The sequence below is a fragment of the Hemitrygon akajei genome, chromosome 6 (genome assembly GCF_048418815.1).
Source record: "Hemitrygon akajei chromosome 6, sHemAka1.3, whole genome shotgun sequence".
In the NCBI taxonomy this organism is placed as follows: domain Eukaryota; kingdom Metazoa; phylum Chordata; class Chondrichthyes; order Myliobatiformes; family Dasyatidae; genus Hemitrygon; species Hemitrygon akajei.
In genome coordinates, this window is record NC_133129.1 from 179,257,910 (window position 1) to 179,284,334 (window position 26,425).

Sequence of the window (26,425 nt, forward strand, 5' to 3'; positions counted from 1 at the left end):
GTAGATGCTGCTTGACCTGTTGAGTTCCTCCAGCTTTTTTTGTGAGTTGCTCTGGGTTTCCAGCATCTGCAGAAGCTCTTGAGTTTGTTTTTTGGATTGTTGCATTCAGGCCATTTGCGGCTTAATTGGCAGCAAAGGCAAATTATTCTTAGAAGGCTTAAGCCTTCAAAAGAGGACAATGCAAACTAGCAAGTCTAGCTTCTGATGCAGTTCTGTAGGGGTGCGGTACTGCTAGAAGCACCTCCTCTGAATGGGGGCATACAAACATGGTGCATAAGGGAAATATGGCAGATGCAGTAAATCTGACATAAAAGGTTCCACTATGAAATGTCACAGACCTGCAGCATTAACTCACTTACTCTCACCACTGATGCTGCCTGACTTGCTAAGTGTCTCCATGACTTCCTGACGAAGGGTCTTGGCTCGAAACATTCACTGTTCATCTGTAGTTGCTGCCTGACCTGCTAAGTTCCTTCAGCATTTTGTGGATGTTGCTTTGGATTTCCAGCACCTGCAGATTCTCTTGTGTTTGTGATCTCATGTAATGACTGAGTCCTAGCTGCTTGTGTCCATCACTTTATATTTTATTTTATGAGGTACACATGAAAGATTCCATCCCATCATTTTTAAAATCGATTAGGAGAGGCTCCCTTGTGTTTTGTTCTGCAACTATTCCTCAAGTAAAATGTCACATGTGGCTATAACGTTGCTGTATGTGGGAGCTTTTATTTTACTGGCCATTAAACTGCTGGCATTTAGATGAAGGTCCTCCATCTCTGTCTGTCCTCGGCCACTCAGATGTAGAAGGATCCTTCATTGCTGTTATGGTAGCAGTTTTGTTTGACCAGTCAGGGTTATTAGAACTGAGCTGAATCCCCAAACCTGGAGGACCAGTGGAGCACTTTGTCCTCCGCCCTTTGACCTGTTTGGCATGGATGGCCCTACCAAGAACCAAGGCATAAAGCCCAGACTCTGGCCAACATAGCTCTCTGGGTCATTAAGGCAAGCTATCCTCCAAACCACGACAAGTTGTGGTCCTCCTTTATTCCTAAAGCATCCCTTTCTCCCACAGTCCACTCTCCACTCTGATTAGATTCCTCCTTCAGTCCTTACCATTGCCAGCACATAGTCCTCCCCTTCCCGCACCACCTTCTTCTGGCTTCTGCCCCCTTCCTTTCCAATCCTGACGAAGGGTCTTGGGCAGAAACATCAACTCTTTCTTCCCCTCCATAAATGCTGCCTGACCTGCTGAGTTTCTCCATAACTTTGTGTGTTGCTCTCGATTTCCAGATCTGCAGAATCTCTTGTGTTCATGAAAGAAGTACTTTCTTTTCATATTTTCATTAGTATTTCCTTTCCATTTTGTGTTTCAGGTCTGGTTCTCAAACAGACGAGCGAAATGGAGACGAGAGGAAAAATTGAGGAATCAGAGGCGTCAAGCCAGCAACACCCCAAGCCACATTCCCATCAGCAGCAGTTTCAGCACCAGTGTTTACCAGCCCATCCCACAGCCCACGACCCCTGGTGAGGACAAAAGCCACCTTAAATCCATAGGTTAATTCAGGCTGTGCAGTAATAGACAAAGCCGTCTGTAGCACCATTGTCTAAAACCACCACATCATCAATTATCCAGATCCTGAAAACATTCAAAATTTGTCATCAGGGAGGGAATGAATCAAGAACCAGTGAGTTTAGCATTACCAGTGTTTCCCACGGCTGTAAGAAGCACTAATGTGTTATTGACTGGCAAATTGATGCACAATTAATGTAAAGATTCTGGGTGGAGAAATGTATGCTTGCACCCACATTTGTAATCAAGTACTCAAACCATAAAATCATAAGACACTGGAGCAGAATTAGGCCATTCAGCCCATTGAGTCTGCTCTGCCATTCTGCTATGGCTGGTTTATTATCCCTCTCAACCCCATTCTCCAGCCTTTTCCCCATAACCTTTGATCATTAACCTGGCTAATCAAGAACCTTTCAAATTCCACTTTAAATATATCCAACGACTTGGCTTCCACAGACGTCTGTGTCAATAAATTCCACTACCTAAAGAAATTCCTTCTTATCTCTGTTCTAAGTGAATGTCCCTCTATTCTGAGGATGTTCCCTTTGGTCTTAGACTCATCCACTATAGGAAGCATCCTTTCCAAGTCCACGTTATCTAGGCTATTCAATAGGTTTCAATGAGATCCCCCCTCATTCTTCTAAACTCCAGAGATAAAGGCCCAGAGCCATCAATCACTCCTCAAAAATTAACTAGATCCTGTATTTATGATTCCCCGGGATCCGAGAAGTACAGCGATTATAAGGAAAAAGCATGGTAAAGTGTTATCTGCTTTTGTGGTCCATTTCTCCCTAGACCCCCTGAGGGCATCATAGGAAAAGAAATATGTACAACATGGAATTGTAGCTTTAGTTGGCTCTGGATAATGGGAAACATTCCGATACAGCTAATAACTTCCCAATGTGTTGTGCCAGGGGTCTCTTTAACAAGGAGGCAGAGCATTTCAATTAAAGTAATTGGTATTAGTTCCACCTGGTATAGGAATTGGTTTATTATTGAGATACAGTGAAAAGCTTTTGTTTTGCGAGCTAAGTTGTGGGGATGCTATGTTGGTGCTGGAAGCCTGGTGACATTTCTGTACATATTCCCACTGTGTTGGTCGTTGATGCAAATGATGCATTTCACTGTATGTTTCGATGTACATGTGACAAATAATGCTGAATCTCTCTAGACAGACCATGCCATACATAAGTACACGAGGTGAATAAAATACAGAATGGTGCATATAGTGTGGCAGTTACAGAGAAAGTGCCGTGCACGTAGACATATCAAGAGCAAGGACCACTGCGAGGTAGATTGGGCGATTAAGAGTTCATCATTTAGCCTATGAGAAGTCCATTGAAGAGTCTAATAATGACTGGATAGAAGTTGCCCTTGATTTCTCCTCTCAAGCTTTTTTATATCTTTTGCCCAGTGGGAGAAGGGAGGAGAGAAGATGACCTAGGTGAATGGGAATATTGATTATCTTATCTGCTTTACTGAGGCAGCAGGAAGTGTAGATGGAGTTTATGGAGGGGAGGTTTTTTACAAACCGTGTATGTGAAGTAATATTAAATAAAATAAGATCTATCCAAATTCTATGTGACACATGGGCGGGCAAAATCTGTATTACCTGCAATGTGTTGGAGAAGCCGCCTCCCCTTCCTGCCACGACTCAGTAGCTAAATCCAGTGGGCTCTTCATCACTCAGCCTCTCTGACACATTGCGAGTCATGTTGATTTTACCAGTTTACATATCATATGGAATTTCCAGAGATTTTATTCCATTTAATATTACCTCATATGATTAGATAATGTTAATTAACCTCCCCTCCATTTAATTTCATCTGCATTTCCTGTTGTCTTGGTAAACCAGCCACAGAATCAAGGGTCCCTCTCACCTCTCTTTTCCCCTATAAAAAAGTTTGAGACCACAAACCACCAGACTCAAGGACAGCTTCAACTAGAAACCAGAGGGCTGTTGAATGAGGAGAATGGGCCTGAGCTTTCAGGCGACTACCACTAAGTTCCCCGAAGACCATCAGAGTTGATGTTCAGCAAGGCTTTTCTGCGGTAGACAAGGAACCAAAGATGCAAGGCTGGGAGGGATGGAACAGTGGTGGTGGATGGAGAGGGGTGGTTAAAATTCCAGTGAGGGAGATTGCAAGGGGAAACCTCACAGAAGTGAAACTCTCCCCCAGGATACCATTCACCCAGGAGACTGCAGGTCAACTGGAAGTTACCAAAACAAGTTTTAGCACTGTAGTTTGATCCCTGTGAGGTAAATTCAGTTAGTTTTCTTTTTGGAACCGAGGCAGTTAAATACAGTTCTTCAGACAAATGTCTCGCTCTGGAAGGGAGATGGAAAGAAGAGTCTGTGGTGGGACACTGCTGGTGGTTGGGCTGGGGAACAGAACAACGGATGAGCGAAAAGACCCCAAGAATTAGTGACAGGGCTAGGCCTATCAACAGCTCCTTTCCCTTTGAATCAGCATGTTAATTTAATTCATGTGCTGGATGCTTACTTCAAGATGTGCCTCAAAATGTATCCCACCTCTAACATGGTTTCTCTTCTTCCGTGTGCAGTTTCCTCCTTTGCCACAGGCGCAATGCTGGGGCGGGCAGACACCTCCCTGACAAACACTTACAGCGCGCTGCCACCAATGCCCAGTTTCAGCATGGCAAACAACCTGTCTATGCAAGTAAGTATGGAGCAGAACAAACAGAGTCAAGAGCCATTAAATGCTTTCTCTACGGCATGCACAAACGGATCTTGTGTTTTCCATTTATTTTTCGAAAAGTCGCCAGTGTCCAGCCAAACGCCGTCATACTCCTGTATGCTGCCCACCAGCCCGTCAGTCAACGGACGCAGCTATGACACGTACACGCCGCCTCACATGCAGACACATATGAACCCCCAGAGCATGGGCACTTCAGGCGCCACGTCCACAGGTAAGACTCTAGTAACAACTACCAAAAATCCCCGGTAGCCCCGGCCCGGAAATACTTGTGGTGAAATTCTAAGAGATTGTTGCTTTGCCTCCCCACTTCTCAGTGAATCAGAAACGGGTTTATTATCACGGATAGATGTCGTGAAATGTGTTGTTTTGCAGCACCAGTACAGTGTAATACCTACACAAAGTACTATAGGTTATGTTAATAAATAAAAAATAGGTAGCCGAAAAAGAGAACAAAATAGTCTGGTGGTGCTATGGGTTCATGGACCACTCAGAAATCTGATGCCAGAGGGGGCACAACTGTTCCCAAATTGTTGAGTGTGTGTCTTCAAACTTCTGTACCTCCTCTTTGATGGTAGTAATGAGAAGATGGCATGCCCTGGATGGTGGGGATCCCTTCTCAAAAAAGATTTTGAACAAATCTCAACTTGAGTTATTTCTCCTAACAATTTTACTTGATCCCATTAATCTTAAACACCAGAAAGTCTGCAGATGCTGGAAATCCACTACCAACACACACAAAATGCTGGAGGAACTCAGCAGATCAGACAGCATCTATGGAAACGAATAGGTAGTCGACGTTTGGGGTCGAGACACTTCTTCGGGACTGGAAAGGAAGGAGAAGCTCCCAGACTGAAAAGGTGGGGGGAGGGGAAAGAGGATCGCTAGAAGGTGATAGATGAGGCCAGGTGGGTGGGAAAGATAAAGGGCTGGAGAGGAAGGAATCTGATAGGAGAGGAGAGTGGACCATAGGAGAAAGGGAAGGAGGAGGGGACCCAGGGGGAAGTGATAGGCAGGTGAGAAGAAGTAAAAGATCAGAGTGGGGAATAGAAGAAGAGGGGAAATCTTAATCTTTCCCGCTCATTAATATTTGTGTTTTAAATTAAAAAGTACAGTTACTAATGATCACAACCGAGATGTGTCTGGCGTGGTTCCAAACGGATCACATTGTTAGTTAAAATCGGAGGTACCACAACATTTTTATTTAAGAGCAAAGTATGATAGTCAGTTCTGGCAACGTCCTTTAGCGACATTAGAAGTTAAAGCGAAGGAACTTGAAATGTTCCAGGGTTTCTGTTGTATGGTAAAAAGAATAAAGTGTGTCGAAGTCCCGGGTTAATTGTAAGTCTGTTACTTAAAATAGCGCCAAAATTGTAACCTAACGCAGCAAACATTATTATCTTTAGTCCTCCGAGGACTCGCACACTCGAGTCAGATAATAAACAAGTTATGTTTTTTTTTGTGGAATTATTTGGGGAATTAACGGTGCATCAATAATACATAAATACTTCTGTTTTTCTTAAGATTTTGTTTTGTGGGGTTTCAAAATCATCCCTTCGAACAACATGGTTGTTATTGATTTTCTTTTAAACACACACAATCATCGCGTGCAAAGTAAAAAGTTGAGAGGATTTTATTTTGTTGTTATTGTTGGACGGTGTAGTTTAACGACAGCTTTGATTTGATTTGACGGTTAACTGTCGGCTATTACTTGGATTGCACTACCTGTATGTATAATCTATATTTTCATTTATATTTATCATTATTATTGTTATGAGCAGAGAGACAACATCTGCCGGAAGTAATTATGTGCATAGGTACTTGGCGATTAAAGTCTGATTCTGATTCTGATTCTGATATCTACAGGACTTATTTCCCCTGGCGTCTCAGTACCCGTTCAGGTGCCGGGAAGCGAACCGGACATGTCTCAGTACTGGCCCCGACTGCAGTAAAGGGGAGAGTGGACAGAGTCTGTGGAGAGTCGGACCCCAGCAGTATTTGTTTCCGAGAGGAGACTCTGAAGGTATCTTTGTTCTGGGACTACGACCGATACACCCACTTTGAGAAGAGTTAATCGTGGGACGTCTCCTGCCAGACGTGTAAAGTCAGCGGAACAAACGTCTTATTGTCCCCCCGCCCCCGAAATTCTTCACTCGGTGTATTATTTGTAAATGGGCATTTCTGTATGTTTCAAACCAGAACAACTTGAACTCGATGGTACACGTAGGTCACGGGAAGATTACAGGACGTCATGGTCAACATAGCAGTCACCAGTTAAGACCGCTATCTAGTGCTTCTACCACTACGTTGCTACGTTTCTAGACTTCTGGACTTCGATGTTACCAACTCGTACACTAAATATTGGTCAATTTTATTTTGGGTATGGGAGGGGGAGGGGAGGGTTGGGTGGGGCAAGGGAAGCCATCATAGTTGTGTATAAGCGAACTCTATCTGTTTGGATTTGCCCAAGGTCGTTGACAGCTAAGTTTGTGTGCAAAGGCAACAGAACTCCAAGGAAGTGGACAATTTGGTAGATAAAGGTAGATTGTGTCTTCGATATAATCCAATTTGTTATGTCGAAATGTAAGTATTTGTCTTCCCTAGAAATCTCCCAGAATGATTTCTATAATAAAGTTAATTTCATTTATAGTCACCTGAATACGCTAGAGATCATTTACAACCATGTATCATGATAGTCAACAACTTTCTGTTTTTCTGCGTTAACTCCGTGTAAAGATAGTTGTTCTGATATTTGTATATAGGTAGCAGTCACGTTCAAAGTTTATTTCGTGCAAGTGAAACGATGTTTCATACAGAATTAAACTGGTTATAAAGAGTTTTACAACATTAAGTGTTTCAGTTACATTTGATTGCATATCAAAGCTTCATTGCAGAATGATCTCCAAGACATACCAAAGCATACATTTCAGTTACGCCCGCCTCCTTTTAAACACAGTATTGTGTTAATTTCTTTTATTAATGCACACAGCGGCCACTTTATTAGGTACACCTGCACACCTGCTTGTTAATGCAAATATCTGTTCAGCCAATCATGTGGCAGCAGCTCAGTGCACAAAAGCATGCAGACTGGGTCAAGAGGTTCAGATGTTGTTCAGCCCAAACATCAGAATGGGGAAGAAACGTGATCTACGTGGCTTTGCTTGTTGGTGCCAGACGGGGTGGTTTGAGTATCTCAGAATCTGCTGATCTCCCGGGATTTTCATACATGACAATCTCTAGAGTTTACAGAGAACGGTGCGAAAACGAGACACAAATTTCAGTGAGCGGCAGTTCTGTGGGTGAAAATGTCTCGTTAATGAGAGAGATCAGAGGAGAATGGCCAGACTGGTTCAAGCTGACAGGAAGGTGACAGTAACTCAAAAAAAAAACACGCACACATTACCACCGTGGTGTGCAGACGAGGATCTGTGAACGCACAGCATGTCGAACCTTGAAATGAATGGGCTCTAGAGGCAGGAGACCACACCGGGTTTCTCTCCTGTACCTAATAAAGTGGCCACTGACCAAATTCAGAGGGAGATAGTCTTTGGGTTTATGGTGAACCAATCGCTTACTTTGGATAAACTACCTTTACTTGTTTAGCCAACAATTTCTTTTTTTTATGGAGAGTAAATACGTGCTATGTTAATGAATATATCATGGAATTCCTAAAATGATCGTACATGTCATTAGACTTTTAACCATTCTTGGATGGCTGAGTTGTTAAATGTAATTGGTGATATTCACATTGTAGATGCGGTAAGCATTTTTTTTAGTTCTGGCTTAAACACTGTAATTTTTGTTGTTTATACAGAAAACAGCTACTAGCAGAAAAAGTGTAAAAATGTACATATTTTGTACGTATTAAAATGTCGATTGAAGGGTGACACCCCTAAATTATCATTATGAATAATGTCGTTCTTTATGTAGTAGCTGACGTCATCTGTTGCTGCAGTCCTAGCCGTTGCGTAGAAACACGGACAAGTACTCAAATGGACGAAAATAGGCGGATTGAGCAAATTTCCTCCCTGTAATTTTCCATTAGCCAATGAATTATTAATCCGAGCGCTAAATGGAAAGGCGGAATGATAGTCATGCTCTAGTTTGAAGTATATAGTCAAACACGTCATTATCTCTAAGGATGTAAAAGGGTCGGAAACTTTCTCCTTTAGAATTATTGATGTAAATAAAGTGTAACATTTAAAGTTAGATTGATTGACTAATATTGGAAAGGCATGTATGTATAGGGGGCCGAGGCGGTTGGAGGGGGGGTTATAAGGCAAGTCAAAAATGCTTCAAATGGAAAGGTGTAGGCTCTATGGCTTTTTCTTGTATCTGGATATATCGACTGAGATTGCTGAGGTAAAAGATTAACACACACAAAGTGCTGGAGGAACTCAGCGAGTCCGGCAGTATCTATGGAGAGGAATATACAGGCGACGTTTCGAATACGATGAAGGGTCTCGGCCCGAAACGTGGACTGTTCATTCCTCTCCAAAGATGCTCGCTGCCCTGCTGAGTTTCTCCAGCATTTTGGGAGCATTGCTGTGGGTTTCCAGCATCTTCAGAACCTCTCCTGAGAAGCACTCGTAATAATGGAGCATATTCGACAAAATCTACCCACCCGAATTATTACCGTGATATCTCGAGGTTACTGAGAAGTAAGGTGTAGCTTTGCCTTCACATTTTAATATAGAGTAAATAACACGAAGTTTGCAGAAATTTGAAGAATAACTCGGGCTTCCCGTGCAAGATTTGTTCAAGGCCATTGAAGCCAAGCGATGTGACATCCCTTTCACGAGGTGGTTGAATTTGCACTAACCAAACACAAATTAAATTCCGCAAGTACTCTATTTCGCACCTGCTTGACTTAGCAACAAATTCCACGACTCCCATCCTCGCGCATTTAATGAAGATCACATCTCCAGGCGCGAAGCTAATTTGCCATGAACCCAGCGTTAGTTGGCAGTGTTTTTCAGATCTGTTGATATAGTGGGCGACAACAGAACTCTAAATACAGTAACAACGGGATAACTATCGCCCAAATGACTACCTCAGCTTCTATACCTTCTTTATGGTAAATCGTCTCTTTTTTTCTTACTGCTAATTTAATGTAGTAGGAACTGGAAATCTACGACGTAGCTAAGAGTAAGTTGGGCTTTTATTTAAACACCAGACTAATTTTAAAAGGGGCACAAAACGTACCGCGTTTTAAAAAATTTTTAGAGATACAGCACGGTAACACGCCCTCCCGACCCAACGAGCCCGCGCCGCCCAAATACACCCAATTAACCTACTGGTCTTTGGGATGTGGGAGAAAACCGGGGCAGCCGGAGGAAACCAATGAGGTCATGGGGAGAACATACAAACTCCTTACGGACACGGCGGGAATTGAACCCGGTTCACTGGTACTGTGAAGCGTTACGCTACCGCGCCGCCCCCATGGTAAGATAAGCGTCATGTTTACACTGAAACTGCAACATTGATGGGGAAATAATTGGAATCCAGAGAATAGGTCTTGACAGAATTTAGCATAATGGTTTCATTTTGATAACGCTTTCTAATCCAAAGTAAAGTAATGTCTATAAACTTTCTCTTGCACGGCCTGTGGTCCTTACTCGACCTTTCATGAAATATGCCTTTTTATTCGAACCGCACAGAGGAGAAATAATCATTAAACGGAAACACATCTAAGATTTCCTGCGTCACAGGAGGCCCGGGGTAGAAAATGCCACGACCATTAAAGTAACAAACAAAATTCTGCTGAGTTGGAAATCTAAAATAAACAGAAACGATGTTGAAAAGCACACAATGGGTCAGGAAATATTACTGAAGTCTCATGAGCAACATTTCTGAAGGATCTTTGGTTAACCGGTTTTTGTCTCGCTCTGTCCCCGCGGCAGATTCCGACATTACATACAGCAATTCCAGTTTTCGTTTGTAGTGTTAACTTGGTTCCCCTTTGGGCGGGAGTACTCTAAAGAGGACTCCTTCCTCTTTCTATCAGGCTATCTATGTAATATTAAAAATAACAGGCCACTTTAAAAAATGTAGCATGCCTGCTAAATATTAATGGAAATGTTACCCTTTTCATCCTGGGTTTAACTCTGCTTCCGATTTGAATACATCTTTCGCGTTGCATATTCTCCAGATATCGATCCAATATTTGACATAACTATATATGGACTGCAAGTGTGAAGCGGTTTAAAATTCCCGTCTGAATCCAAGGGGCGTGGGAGTCTTTGCTTGAGAAATTGGAGTTTGAGGGATGAGGATGGTAGTGCACCCTTTGGTTTCGGACTCCTGTCAACATGGGCACATCCCTCATTTTGCGTCCATTAATATCCACTACAGCCACAGTCACCACTTACTCTTGTTCACAACGGCCCGCACTATATGGTTCCCGGATCGGCCTCTCCAGTCACTCGTGGACCCACCAATACACAACCCCTTAGCTGAACATCGTACTCGACTCGACTGATCAGGTCATTTAGCACAGGACGGCGTCTCAATGAATTTATCCTCTTAATTTCCCGTCTTTAGCAGAGCAACACACAGACAAAATGCTAAGGAGGCCAGGCAGCGTCGATAGAGGTGAATGTTTTGGCCGAGACCCTTCAGCAGACCTGCCATTTGTATTTTAGTGTTGCCCTATTAAAATGGTCATGATCAGCCTGGCTTCCTGAGAATTCTTAATGGGATTAAAATTCGGGCATTCCTCAGAGTGTGGAACCAGCTGTCAGCGGAAATGGTGGATGCAGGTTCCATTCCAACATACAAGAGAAATTTGGATAGGTGCATGGACGGGAGGGTCAACTGGACTGGGTAGCTTAATAGTGCGGCATGGACTAGATGGGCAGAAGGTGCTGTTTCTGTGCCAAAGTACTCCATGAGTCTACAATTAACAAAAATGGCTGCTCGGATCCTAGACTTTTACACTATTACTGAAGTTCTCCTCGGGTCAATATGGACTCTTAGATACAGTATGTTAAATATTCCCAGAAGATAGATGTTGGCTTTAGCTTGAAAAGACTTACATTGATATCATAAATATTACAGTTTACAGATTTACAGATAATTAGGTGCTTTAGAACTGTACTTCTCAACAAGGTCTCCACAAACAGTCCTATGATAATGACTGGAATAATAATATTGGCTGAAAGATTAGTTATTTGTTAAGATATAGATCAAGTGCAAGAAAGATCACAAGACATAGGAGTAGAATTAGGAGGCAAGTTGGCCCATCGAGTCTGCTCCACCATTCAATCATGGCTGATCCATCACCTTCCAAAGAAAGGTCTGGGCAGGAAATGTTAACTGTTTACTCATTTTCATAGATGCTGTCTGACCTGCTGAGTTCCTCCAGCATTTTGTTGCTTTGAACTTCCAGCGTCTGCAGATTTTCTCGTGGCTGATTTATCATCCCTCTCAACCCCATTCTTCGGCCTTCTTCCTGTAATCTTTGACACCCTTAATAATCAAGAACCTATCAACCTCTGCTTTAAATATTCCCAATGACTTGGCCTCCACAGCAACCCGTGGCAATGAATCCTACAGATCCACGAACCTCTGGCTAAAGAAATCCCTGCCCACCTCTTCTAAAGGGATGTCCTTGTATTCTGAGATTGAGCCCATTGGTTCCAGACTCTCCTTCTATTGGAAACATCATCTCCCTGTCCACTATCAAGGCTTTTCAATGAGATCTACCACCAATTCATTCTTCTAAACTCCAGTGTGTAGAGGCCCAGAGCTATCAAATGTTTCTCATACATTAACCTTTTCATTCCCAGGATCATTCTCATGAACCTCCTTTGGACCCTCTCCAATGTCAGCATTTCCTTTCTTAGATAAGGGGCCTAAAACCACTCACGGTACTCCAAGTGTGCTCTGACCAACGCCTTATAAAGCCTCAGCGTTACACCCTTGCATTTTATATTAAAAAAACTAAAGAATGTGACTGACACCCACCAGGCTAAAACAATAATCTCACTTCAGATTGCAACCGAAAATGCTAGGCGACTTTTGAAATTAGGGCAATATAATATGCGCACAGCTGGAGTGTTGAAGAGTAACAGACAGATAAACAAGAAACAGATAGACAGACAGGAAGTAAGCCAATTTGAAATACGACCCACAATTTAATAGTCTCAGCATGGAATTCTTAAACTAGACAGTAGTTGAACCTGTTCGACGTCACTTGGATAACAAAGCAAGAAGTAGGCACTTCCATATTAAAATTAAATTAAAATAAATAAAAATGGAACAGAAGTTTAGACCTTAAAGATTAATAAACAGTATAATTCAGATGGGGAGTGATTAAATTAGCAGTCTGCCATATCCTGCCCGGCACCTCATTTTACGTCAGCATGACATTTAAAAAAAAGCTTAATAAGTATTGCTTGCTGTTGCTTTAAAATTTCATGTTGGTGCAGCTCGAGAAATATAATTCATATGGAAATTAGAATTCTGAGCGGATTCCACTAAAATGATATAAATAACATTTTCTACAAAGGATTTCAAATTGAGAAATTTTACATTGACAGCACTTGGCTGAAATGCTTAACAATTAGACTAAAGGCACATTCTCTTATAACTTTGATTCTTGGCTTAAGAATACATTTCATTGATGGAATGTCATCAGGCTGAAATATCAACACTGGTTTTCTCTCCACAGGTGCTGCCTAACCTGCTGAGTATTTCTAGCATTTTCTATTTTAATTTCATCATTTTATTGTGTCTGATTATGTTGCTAATGATATTTCTGAATGACACCCAACAATGTGGAAATTTGCATTACTGCAAGGTATAGTGTGTGGAGTGCAGAGCTTCATCATAGGCACTAGCCTCCCCAGCACTGAGGACATCTTCAAAAGGCGATGCCTCAAAAAGGCAGCATCTATCGTTAAGGACTCCTATCATGCAGGACTTGTCTTTTTCTCATTGCTACCGTCAAGGAGGAGGTACAGGGGCAACAAAACACACACTCAGCGTTTTTGGAACAGCTTCCTTCCCTCCACAATCTTGTTCCCTTCTCTTTTCTCACTAATTAATATATATATATATTTCCTATTGTAATTTATAGTTTATTGTTATGTATTGCAAAGTACTATTTCTGCAATACAACATATTTCATGATATATGCCAATGATATTAAACCTAAGTCTGAACTGGACCAGGATAAAACTGTAGAAAGAGCACAACTTAAATGCTATTGACATTAAGTTTTATGGATGTCCTGCAATACTCTAATAAAATTCTGTTAGGCTTTAGTGCTGGAATTGTGTACTCATAGGACAGGACTGAGACTTTTAATATCTTACACTGTGTGAGCTTTACACAGCTATACTTAGTGTTTCCAATGTAATACATGACATTTCATAATGTCAATAAATATCCATAGCAAGAGGGTGCAAAGGTGGTTTCTCTTATATGTACACTCAGTGGCCACTTTATTAGGTATAGTAGTGGAACCCAGTGTGATCTTCTGCCGCTATAGACCATCCACTTCAAGGTTTGACATGTTGTGCATTCAGAGATGCTCTTCTGCACATCACTGTTGTAATGCAGGGTTATTTGAGTTTCTGTCACCTTCCTGTCAGCTTGAACAGCCTGGCCATTTTCCTCTGACCTCCCTCATTAATAAGACACTGTTCACACAGAAATGACACTCACTGGATGTTTTTGTTTTTTGCACCTTTCTCTGTAAATTCTGGAGACTTTTCTGAGTGAAAATTCCAGGAGATCAACAGTTTCAGAGCTACTCAGACTACCCCATCTGGCACCAACAATCATTCCATGATCAAAGTCACTTTAGATCATAATTCTTCCCTATTCTGATGGTTGGTCTGAACAACAACTAAACCTCTTGACCATATCTGCCTACTTTTATGCATTGAGTTGCTGCCACATGATTGGCTGATTAGATATTTGCATTAACGAGCAGGTGTAAAGGTGTACCTAATAAAGTCGCCACTGAGTGTATAATCATAATGACTTGTTTCTGGGAGAACTGGATCAAAATATAGTCTTCAGCTGCATCAGAACTGAGTGGGGACAGAGATAAATTGATAAAAATGTTTGAACATCCAGTACAGTAATTTAGTTATCATAGGTCATCCAGCATAGAAGTAGATATTTTGGCCACTCAATAAGTACTAGGTTTTTACACTAATCTCTCCCAGGTTTGAGGAGCAACACCTCATATTTCCTCTGGGTAGCCTCCAACCTGATGGCATGAACATTGATTTCTCCAACTTCTGGTAATTTTTTCTCCATACCTCTTCTCTCTTCTTCATTTCCCCACCCTGGCCTCTTAGTTCTTTTCCTCCCTGGTTCCCCTCCTCCTTGCCTTTCTCCCATGGCTCACTCTCCTCTCCTACCAGATTCTTTCTTCTCCAGCCCTTTACCTTATCCACCTATCACCTCCCACCTTCTTCACCCCTCTCCCCCACCTTACCTGGCTTCACCCGTCACTTTCTAGCTTGTAGTCCTTCACCTGCCCCCGCTTCTTATATCTGACTTCTTCCCCCTTCCTTTCCAGACCTGATGAAGGGTCTTGCCTGAAAAGTTGGCTGTTTATTCTCCTCCATAGATGCTGACAATGCTGCCTGTTTTTAAGCTCCTGTATTCCTCCTTGATAGTAACAATTATAAGAGGGCATGGCCTGGATAGATTCTGCCATTTTGAGGCATCAGCTTTTGAAGATGTTCTCGATGGTGGGGAGGCTATTGCCCATAATGGTTCTGGCTGAGTTTACAACCCTCTACAGCGTTTTCCAGTCCTGTGCATACCAGACATTGATTCAACCAGTCAGAATGCTCTCCACTGTACATCTGTAGAATTTTACTCAAGTCTTAGGTGATATACCAAATCTCTTTAGAGTCCCAATGGAATATACCATAGCTGTTGACTTGTCTTCATTTTGCTGCTATTTCATCAACAATTTTTAATATGTGTCTGTATGCTAGCAGTGACAGACATGCCCCTACGCCTCGGTATACCGTCTCTGTAAATCTCCTTGCTTCTTCTCAACATGTATTTTGTACCTCCCTCTTTCACCAAGACCTTAGTGTCCTATATCACATTTTGCTCAAATAATGCTTCTATGCAAAGTGCTGGCCACTTATATGTTAAAGACCATATAATTAACTGAATTTAACCATCTTTTTACATTTATATTGGCTTGTTGCAAAAATAGAGTTCATAGCTTATGGTTATTTGGATTTCTTGACGCTGAGGTCAATTACTAAATAACCATTACCTTTCACGCTCTTGTTTTCTACATTCTCCTGAAAGAAAAAAAATGGTTTTGTAATATTAACCAATAGAATCAGGTTGTAAATCATATAGTAAAGGTCTTGAAATTGTTTAAGAATGCTCATGAACTGTTTGTCCCACTTTCATCAGGGAGGAGGCCTTGTAGCATCCACCCTAGGACCACCAGACTCAAACCCAGTTACTTTCCCCAAGTAGTAAAGCTGATTGTTGTTCCTAAGGTTGTCATAGCTGGGGGTGGTAGTGGGGAGAAGCTCCCACTACCTATAAAGTGCTCCAAGAGGCATGCATCACGAAGAGCCTCTGGCAACCAGGTCCAGCTCTTGGCCTTCATGAGAGGCTTAGCTACTAGGCCCGGTGGAACTGTTTCTATTGACAAGAGAAGGGGCAAAGGCGGACCACTGGTGCCTCAAAACCAGTGGCTTCAGGCAGATGGGGCTGGTCAGCCTTGGACGGCAGCCCTCCTAGGAGAAGGAAAACTCTAATTTTAAACCTCCGCTGCCTCGCGGCCACACCCATCCATGGAAAAAGGCTTCGGGAGTAAACCCCAAGGAAGAAATTAAGAGCCGGGGTCCCTAAGGCAGTTTGATGTTGTTTACAACTTCACTCTGGCAACCTCTGTGACGACACTGGCACCAAGCATATTCGCGCCTGCCCTTCCCTTGGACTACATCAGTGACATGGAGAGGGGGAACCCGCTGTATGGGCAACAGCCGGTTCCTCAAATCTTCCCACCCAGGCTTGCGTCCTGGAGAGGACACAGTCCACCAGAGGCCCAAACCCATGATCCCCTAGGATTGATGGCTGCATACTACTACTAAGGCTGATTAAATCAAGTCTAATTGTCATTCACAATATATGTGGATACAGCCAAATGAGACAGCATTCCTCAGGGGCCAACGTGCAAAAACATGCACACGCATTCAAAATAATGAGAAAGGAAAAACAAAGAAAATAGTTCTGTAAGAAAACACATTTTAGAAGTTCCTGAGTTCCAAGTTCCACCTCCACTCACTAACACACCACTTCACATCCCCAACCACCACTACGTTATCATTTCCTGTTAGTGTCACCTTATGTAAAGAAACTACTGTGCCTAGCGTCACTTTATGGACATACAATCTATCTATGTATGTTATATAAGCTACTTATGTATTTATATTTGTGCTTTTTATTATCGTGTTCAAAGTAAATTTTATTATCAGAGTACATATAAGTTACCATATACAATCTGGGATTCTTTTACTGCAGGAATTCAGAGCAAATCTATAGAATAGTAACTGTGCACAGGATCAATAAAAGATCAAGCAGAGTGTGATAGACAACAAACTGTGCAAATGCAAATATAAATAAATAGCAATAAATAATGAGAACATGAAATAACAAGATAGAGTCCTTAAAGTGAGATCATTGGTTGTGGGAACATCTCAGAGGATGGACAAGTTAGTGTAGTTAACTCTTTTGTTCAAGAGCCTGATGGTTGATGGGAAGGAACTGTTCTTGAACCTGGTGGTGTGAGTCCTGAGGCTCTTGTATCTTCTCCCTGATGGCAGCAGCAAGTAAAAGGCATGGCCTGGGTCGTGAGGATCTTTGATGATTGATGCTGCTTTTGTATAGCAACGTTTCATGTAACTGTGCTCAATGGTTGGGAGGCCTTTACCCATGATGAACTGAGCCAAATCCACTTCCTTTTTAGGACCGCCTTTTTCTTATTGTGCTTTTTCGCTGCATTGGATCCAAATAACAATTATTTCATTCTCCTTTACACTTGTGTACTGGAAATGACGGTAAACAATCTTGAACTCTTGAAGAATAAATATGTTAGATGAGCATGTGAACCACTCAAAATAAGAATACAAAATACTTGTGATCATTCCTAGGAATTGCTGTTGGAATCTTAGCATAAAGCATCATTTGAAAATGCAAGTGTTAAATTAAATCCAGAAAACTTCTTACAAGTGTTGTTAAATATACAACTCTGATTTATTCTGTCCCCATTCTATGGGTACAGAAACTAACAAACTGCTTAAAATTAATCCAAATATTTGATTAAGAACATATGGATATAAAGATTGCAACCATTGAAATTAAAAGATACTGAGGTGTATGCTGAATGTGTGGTTCTGTACTTCAGTTAAAAAGATCAGTTTTCACACCATTAACTGGGTTCACCTCAAACTAATATTAAAATTCAATTTTGTAAGGTAACATCATGTACTTGACAGGGTTCAATGTTGTGGCAATATACTTTGAGATGAAGTATGTAACCTTGATTTTTAATAGCATCTTTCATCTGGTAGCAAGCTGGCTGGAGAATGAAAAGCTCAATCAGCGTTAGAGTGCTGCATTTCATCAAGTCATCTTTGTAAGTCAGTTTTCTGTTTGACAATCTTTTTAATGTTCTTCGTTTCAAAGCTGTGCAAGTCCGGTGAACAATATTCAGTATTAGGTAGCAATCTACATCTTGCACATGATTTTAAGCAATTTGATCAATCATTGTATTGGTGTCAAATTAAAGTTCAAACTTCAAATTTATTATCAAATTATGTACCATATATAACCTTGAGATTCATCTTCTTGCAGGCAGCCACAAAACAAAGAAACACAACAGACTCTATGAAAAATCACATGCAACAAAGACCTACAAGCGAAATGTGCAGAAGAGAATAAATCAGGAAAATCGTCAAAACTGAGTCCACTGAGTGTGGAAAACTTCTGTCAAATTAATGAACATTTGTGACTTTTTCATTGTTTCAAAGGGAGGGTATACCGTTTTGGATACTTTTGTGGGGAATGACCTCCCAAGGGAATGGCACGGAGACCGGGTTAGTGGCACTGAGCATGGGTTTTGGTGCAGAAGGGGAAGAGGGGAGCAGAGTGATAGGAGACTCAATAGACAGGGGAACAGACAGGAGATTCTGTGGACGTGAATGGGACTCCCGAATGGTATGTTACCTCCCAGGTGGCAGGGTCAGGGACATCTTGGATCGTGTCCACGGCATTTTGGAGGGGAGGGAGAGCAGCCAGATGTCTTGGTACATGTTGGTACTAATGACATAGGAAGGATGTCCTGAAAAGGGAATTTAGGGAGCTAGACAGAAAAATGAGAAGTAGAACCTCCAGGGTAGTAATTTCTGGATTGTTATCTGTGCCACACACCAGTGAGAGTAGAAAGAGGATGATTTGGTAGATTAATGGGTGGCTGAGAAGCTGGTGCAGGGGGGCAAAGCTTCAGGTTCTTGAATCATTGGGATCTCTTCTGGGGGTGGTATGACCTGTACAAAAGTGATGGGTTGCACCTGAACCCAAGGGGGACCAATATTCTCGTGTGGAGGTTTGTTAGAGCTGTTGGTGAGAGTTCTAACTGATTTGGCAGGAGGGAGGGAACTGGAGTGAAGGGACTCAGGATAAGACGGATGGTAAAAAAGCAAAAGATAGCGTGCAGTCTGACTGAGAGGAAGGGCAGGCAGATGGTAGGACAAAATTGCACCCAGCCAGGTGAGTGCCAGTGCGTTAGTGATGCAGAATCAAAAAGGGTAGCAAATGCAGTACTCAAAGTGTTATATCTCAATGCACGGAGTTTAAGAAATAAAGTGGATGATCTTGTTGCACTTTTACAGACAGTCAAGTATGATGTTGTGGCCATCATTGAATTGTGGCTGAAGGATGGTTGTAGTTGGGAGCTGAATGTCCAAGGTTACATGTTGTATCGGAGGGATGGAAAGGTAGACAGAGGGGTTGGCGTGGCTCTGCAGGTAAGGAACGGCACTGAATCAGTAGAAAGACGTGACATAGGATCGGAAGCTGTTGAATCCTTGTGGGTTGAGTTTAGAAACTGCAAGGGTAAAAGGACCCTGATGGCAGTTATATACAGGCCTCCAAACTTGTATGTGGGCCACATATACTACAGGAAATAGAAAAGGCATGGCAAAAGGGCAATGTTATGATAGTAATGGGAGATTTCAACATGCAGGTTGACTGGGAAAATCAGGTTGGAAATGATCTCAAGAGAGTAAGTTTGTTAAATGCCTACATGATGGCTTTATAGAGCAGTTTGTCGTTGAGCCTACTAGGGGATCAGATACTGGATTGGGTGTTATGTAATGAACCGGAGGTGATTAGGGAGCTTAATTTTAAAAAACCTTTGGAGGCAGTGATCACAATATGACTGAGTTGAACTTGAAATTTGATAGGGGAAAGTGAAGTCTGATGTAGCAGTATTTCAGTGGAGTGAGGGAAACTAGAGGTGTCAGAGAGAGAAGTTGGCCAGAGTAAATTGGAAGGAGATGCTGGCAGGGATGACAGCAGAGCAGCAATGGCTTGAGTCTCTGGGAAAAATGAGGAAGGTGTGGGATAGATGTATTCCAAAAACAAAGAAATATTCAAATCGTATAACCGTGGCTGACAAGGGATGTCAAAGCTAATGTAAAAGCAAAAGAGAGGACATGCAACAAAGCAAAAATTAGCGGGAAGATAGAGGATTGGGAAGCTTTTAAAACCCTACAGAGAGCAAATAAAGCAATCATCAGGGGAGAAAAGGTGAAATATGAAAGCAAGCTAGCAAACAATATCAAAGTGGATAGTAAAAGCTTTTTTCAAGTATGTAAAAAATTAAAGAGAGATGAGAGTGGATATAGAACTGTTAGAAAATGAGGCCGGAGAAATAATAACAGGGGACAAGGAGATGGCAGATGAGCTAACTGAGTATTTTGCACCAGTCTTTATTATGGAAGACTGATTATGGTTATGAAAGTGATCACAAAATGACTATGGGGAAAAGGCAGATAGGTGGAGTTGAGTCCATGGCCAGATCAGCCACGATCTTATTGAATGACGGAGCAGGCTTGCTGGGCCAGATGGCTGACCCCATTGCTTATGTTCTTAAGATTCTAGCAATGTGCCAGATGTTGAAAGGTGTGAGGTAAGAGAAGTAGGTGCAGTTAATATTACAAGGGAAATGGAGCTCAAAAAGCTGAAAGACCTGAGGGTACATAAGTTACTCGGACTAGATGAACTGCACCCTAGGGTCCTGAAAGAGGTAGCAATGGAGATTATGGAGGCATTAGGAGTGTCTTCAAGAATCATTGGACTACTCTAGAATGGCACTAGAGGACTGGAAAATGTTAAATGTCATGTCACTCTTTAAGAACGGAGGAAAGCAGCAGAAAGGAAATTATAGACCAGTTAGCCTGACCTCAGTGGTTGGGAAGATGTTGGAATCAATTGTTAAGGATAAGATTATGGAGTACTTGGTGGCACAGGACAAGATAGGACAAAGTCAGCATAGTTTCCTTAAGTGAAAATCTCACCTGACGAACCTGTTGGAATTATTTGAGGAGATTATAAATAGGATAGTTAAAGGGGATGCAGTGGATATTTTATATTTGGACGTTAAGAAGGCTTTTGACAAGGTGCCACACATGAAACTGCTTACCAAGAGTCCATGGTATCACAGGAAAGTTACTAGTATGGTTAGAGCATTGGCTGATTAGTAGGAGGCAGTGAGTGGGAATAAAATGATCCATTTCTGGTTGGCTGCCAGTGATTAGTGATGTTCTGCAAGGGCCGCTTCCTTTAATGCTGTATATCAATGATTAGATAATGGAATAGATGGCTTTGATGTCAAGTTTGCAGATGATACAAAGACTGGTGGAGAGGCAGGTAGTGTTGAAGAAACAGGTAGGCTGCAGAAGAACCTAGACAGATCAAGAGAATGGGCAAGAAAATGGCAAATGAAATACAATGTCGAAAAATGCAACGTCATGCACTTTGGTAGTAGAAATAAATGTGCATAGTTTTGGGCTCCTCATCCAAGAAATATGTGCTGGCATTGGAAAGGGTTCAGAGGAGGTTCACAGGAATGAAAGGGTTATCATATGAGGAACATTTGGTGGCTCTGGGTCTTAGAAGGAACTTAGAAGGATGAGGGAGGATCTCATCAAAACCTTTCAAATGTTGGAAGGCCTAGGCAGAGTAGATGTGTAAAGGATGTTTCCCATGGTCAGGGTGTCGAGGACAAGAGGGCACAACCTCAGGATAGAGGTGCGTCCATTTAAGGCAGAGATGCGGAGAAATTTCTTTAGCCAGATAGCTGGGTGTATTTAAGGCAGAGTTTGATAGGTTCTTGATTGGACATGGTATCAAAGGTTACAGGGGGAAGGCTGGAGAGGGGGACTGAGGAGGGGAGAAAAGGATCAGCCATGATTGAATGGTGGAGCAGACTCGATGGCCAAATAGCCTAATTCTGCTCCTATATCTCATAGTCTTATACGGAGTGGGACTGATCAGTGATTGGACTTGTAAAGTGGAAGGACAGATAGAATGGGCCAAGAGTCCCAATCAATGCACTTGAATACAATCCGTCATTTCAATCTTAATAGAAACTTTTTAGTCACATGAATAATAAATCTACCCTTTTCATTGAAATTTCCCCATACACTAAGCCAACAAAATATTGCCATCCCATTTATTTTACTTACATATGCAATACTACAATTTTAATCAAGAGAAACAGGCACAAAATGCCTGAGGAACTCAGCAAGTCAGGCAGCACCTATGGAGAGGAATAAACAGTTGACACTTCAGGCCGAGACCCTTCATCAGGTTCCTGCTGAGTTCCTCCAGCAGTTTGTGCATATTGCTCAAGATTTTCAGCATCTTCAAAATCTCTTCTGGATATATTTTTAATTCAATTTTCTTTTATTTATTTATTTAGTTTGTTTCTCTTTTTGATTACGTATGATCAATGCTGATTTGTGGGTATTAGCAAACAGAACATAAAATTGAACTTTTTCTATTTTGCAATGTTTTAAAGTCAGTTTTAAAATGTGTAATCATTAATAATAAATCATTACAAAGAGCAAAATAATTTCTTAATTGCTGTTCACTGAGAAATCTGTGTTCTTCTTTGGTTATTTGGTCATATCTGAATCAAATGCTTGATTAGGTTTCCTGCTAAGAAAATGATATTTTGAATCACGAGTGCATCACGTTTTGGAGGAGAGGGCATTTCGCAGACTCATTGTCAGGGAGATATGTGATCAAGTGAAACAGTCAGACCAGACAGGCATTATTTAATATTGCAATGTCTGCTTAGCCTTTAGCCTAGCTCAATGCATTGTTGTAATGAAATTATCTGAATAGATAGCATGCAGACCATTTTTTTTTTTGCTGTACCTTAATACATGTGACCGTAATAGACCAATTTACTAATTTACCTTTAGAGACCAGGTGGAACAACTTGTTATTGGCCTTCTTGGGGAAAATATTACAATCAAAATCAGAATCAGGTTTATTGTCATTGACATATGTCATGAAACTTGTTGTTTTGTGGCAGCAGTACAGTTCAATACAGAAGATATACTATAAATTGCAATAAGAAATATATACAGTAATATACACTACTGTACAAAAGTCTGAGGCCTAACATTTTTGAACAGTACTGTATTTTTTTTCAGTTACCAAATACCAGTTAATACTACTGAGCTAGTACAAAGCTAAGTACTCTTAGTTCTGTTTCCTAACCACCTTCCTATTTTAACTAATATACAGTGCTGTGCAAAAGTCTTAGGCACCATAGTTATATATATGTGGACTGGGTGAATGAGATTTACAGCGAGATCCAATGGCCAGGGAGATGGTACTGTAACACTCTGTGGAGAGCAAAGGGCATGACAAGGCACAGAACCGAGGAAGACTCCAGTTTGTGTCGCTTGTTTGTACCACTACTGGACCCAGACTTCTGAGGTCGAGAGAGTGGAACTACCCCAGTGCAATGGCTTTTTCTCTTTTAAAAACTCTCCCGCACAAGTTTGTTTCCTGACGTCGTTGGACAAGATGGACAAGTATGCAAAAAAATACAAATATATTGTGTATCTACAAACACACACACACACACACACACACACACACACACACACACACACACACACACACACACACACACACACACACACACACACACACACACACACACACACACACACACACACACACACACACACACACACACACACAATGTATGTAGAGAGAGAGCGACCTGTTATGTTGCAACAGTTTTTAAATAGCATCACTTGCATGTACTTCTGTTCAAAAGCTGTGATTCTTTGTTACGGATAGTTGGCAAGAAATAATCAGTAAGACAATTCAGAACTGTTTTGGTCACTGCGGTTTCAAGTATTCAAGCTTGAAGATACCAGAAATGACCAGGGGTGAAAATGAAACCATTTCACTGCTTTTCAACAAGTTAGGAACTATGAAGAATTTGAAGGTATCGACATTATCCTGAACATTATAATGAAAATGTAGATATAGAGGATGAAACAATTGAAAGCATTGAATGAAGGCTGTCCGTCATCTGCACTAGGTGTCCGTGCTCATTTTGTTCATTTACAATCAATCAAAAGAACATGGCACTACACATTGGATCAATTCCTTCACAGATAACTGTTAGGAACTTATACACAGTTTTTAGTAGCACAGTAGTATTGGTAGTGTTCTAATTTCTGTATTTAATTTAAATACATAATTTGTTATTCAGTTAAACAATAACTTATCTTCTTTCTACCTTTTTAACTATTTCCATGAAACTTTGGCTAATTGGGGCAGCTGTTTAATTGGGCTAAAAAGTACTGATCCTGATGTGAACCAATTAACCAGAATACATTGTGTGTGTATATATATATATATATATATATATATATATATATATATATATATATATATATATATACAGTGCTGTCCAAAAGTCCTTGGCACATATATATAACTATGGTGCCTAAGACTTTTGCACAGAACTGTATTTGTCAATGTGGAGCAGAAAGCAAAGGATGTTGGGAATGGTGAGGGTAGAGCACTGCAAGGGGGAGGGGGTTGAGTGTGGGACAGGTGACAGAGAAGGAATGCCAGGGTTGGTGGGGGGGGAGTGCGGGTGCAGACACACCCAGCCCTGAGACCCCAGTGAAGGTCATTTGACTCAGAACAATTGGCTTACTGATCATTACAGAATGTCTCTCTAGTACTTCCCACTCCCTCTCCTCTCCCTTCCTCTTATCCCAACTGTGATTTCCCTCTCCTTGCCCCCTTCCCATTCTCACTCCACAATAGAGACCCATATCAGAATCACTCACATATGTTATGAAATTTGTTTTATCGCTGCAGCAGCAGCAATACAAGGCAGTACATAAAATTGCTACAGGACTGTGCAAAAGTCTTGGACTCACTAGCTATATATATGTGCCTATGCGATAGACAATCTAACTTGGTCCCAACATATCGATGCAGTTATAAAGAAGACAAGACAGCGGCTATACATCATTGGGACTAGCCTACAAAGTACCCAGGACATCTTCAAGGAGCGGTGTCTCAGAAAGGCAGCGTCCATTATTAAGGATCTCCAGCACCCAGGGCATGCCCTTTTCTCACTGTTACCATCAGGTAGGAGATACAGAAGCCTGAAGGCACACACTCAGTGATTCAGGAACAGCTTCTTCCCCTCTGCCATCCGATTCCTAAATGGACATTGAACCCTTGGACACTACCTCACTTTTTTAATATACAGTATTTCTGTTTTTTTGCACGATTTTTAATCTATTCATAATACGTGAACTGTATAAAGTACATTAATAAGATTTATTTATTTATTATTACTATTTTTTTTGTCTGTATTATGTATTGCATTGAACTGCTGCTGCTAAGTTAACAAATTTCACATCACGTGCTGGTGATAATAAACCTGATTCTGGAAGGGAAGAAGCTGTTCCTAAAACACTGACTGTGTGTGTCTTCTGCCTCCCTGATGGCAATGATGAGAATCCTGGATGGTGAGGGTCCTTCATAAAGGGTGCCACCTCTTTGAGGTGTTGTCTTTTAGTAAATAAAATTTTAGGAATAAAAAGTACAAGTACTGTAATGGATGTTGACCAATGTTAACAGTTTAACTTGAAAGTCGGTGTTAGGGCAGGCTGGTACTATTTCTACTTGATTCTTATTCCAAAAGGAAAATATAAAATGGTTGAGTGCATGCTGTTTCGGCAGCCTGACAGTTGTGGTGTGGGACCTGAGCCTCCTGTACCTCTTTCCCGATGGTAACATGAGAAGAGAGCGTTGTCTGGATGGTGGTATTCTTGATGATGAATGTTGCTTTCTTGTGGTAGTGCTTCTTGTAAATGTGCTCTGTGTTGGGGAGGGGTCCAGATTCAGATTCACACCTGCAGAGACATACTTTACTATCTTTACATCCTACCCCAGACCCTTGCATCTTTATCCCTATTGAAATTTAATCCCAGCTGCTTTGTTCCCTGCCACTCTGGTGGTTTCCTTCCTATTGTGGAACGTGTGTTCAGCTGTGTGAGATTAAGAGAAGGCATTAGCTGGAATGTTGAGCTCCAAAATGGCAATGCTGGTGTCAAATCCGTGCACATGCTGCTTGACAACAAGGTCCCCCTATGGTGCATACGTCTGGTGAGTTCTATTTACGTGGTTTCCAATTCTAATGCCAATATGAACCAGGTATCCCTGTATCAGCTACACCCGCATAAAAATATCTGTCGCAGACATGATGAGGAACTAGAGTTTTGCTCCTTGTTACTTGGTACACACTCAGTGGCCACTTTATTAGGTACACCTGTACACCTGCTCATTAATGCAAATATCTAATCAGCCAATCATGTGGCAGCGACTCAATACATCACTGCAGACATGGTCAAGAGGTTCAGTTGTGTTCAGGCCGAATGTCAGAATGGGGAAGAAGTGAGATCTATGTGACTTTGGCAGCTGGTGGTTTGAGTATCTCAAAAGCTGCTGATCTCCTGGGATTTTCACCCTAGAGTTTACAGAGAATGGTGGAAACAACAGTGTGACAGTT

The 26,425-nt window shown here is 41.5% G+C and overlaps 1 protein-coding gene across 6 annotated transcripts in view; it reads left to right on the plus strand.

Moving 5' to 3' along the window:
• LOC140729726 (paired box protein Pax-6) overlaps positions 1-8,190 on the plus strand; it is a 44,688-nt gene extending 36,498 nt beyond the window's left edge. For 4 of the 6 annotated variants that reach the window (XM_073049839.1, XM_073049842.1, XM_073049840.1 and 1 more), the window contains exons 10-12: positions 1,374-1,524; positions 4,136-4,501; positions 6,154-8,190. In XM_073049839.1, coding sequence (XP_072905940.1) covers positions 1,374-1,524; positions 4,136-4,501; positions 6,154-6,239 — 603 coding nt within the window. In that variant the 3' untranslated portion in view covers positions 6,240-8,190. The remainder of the gene's footprint in view (positions 1-1,373; positions 1,525-4,135; positions 4,502-6,153) is intronic. The other 2 variants (XM_073049844.1, XM_073049845.1) reach the window with 1 other exon arrangement.
• Positions 8,191-26,425: the final 18,235 nt, after the last annotated feature.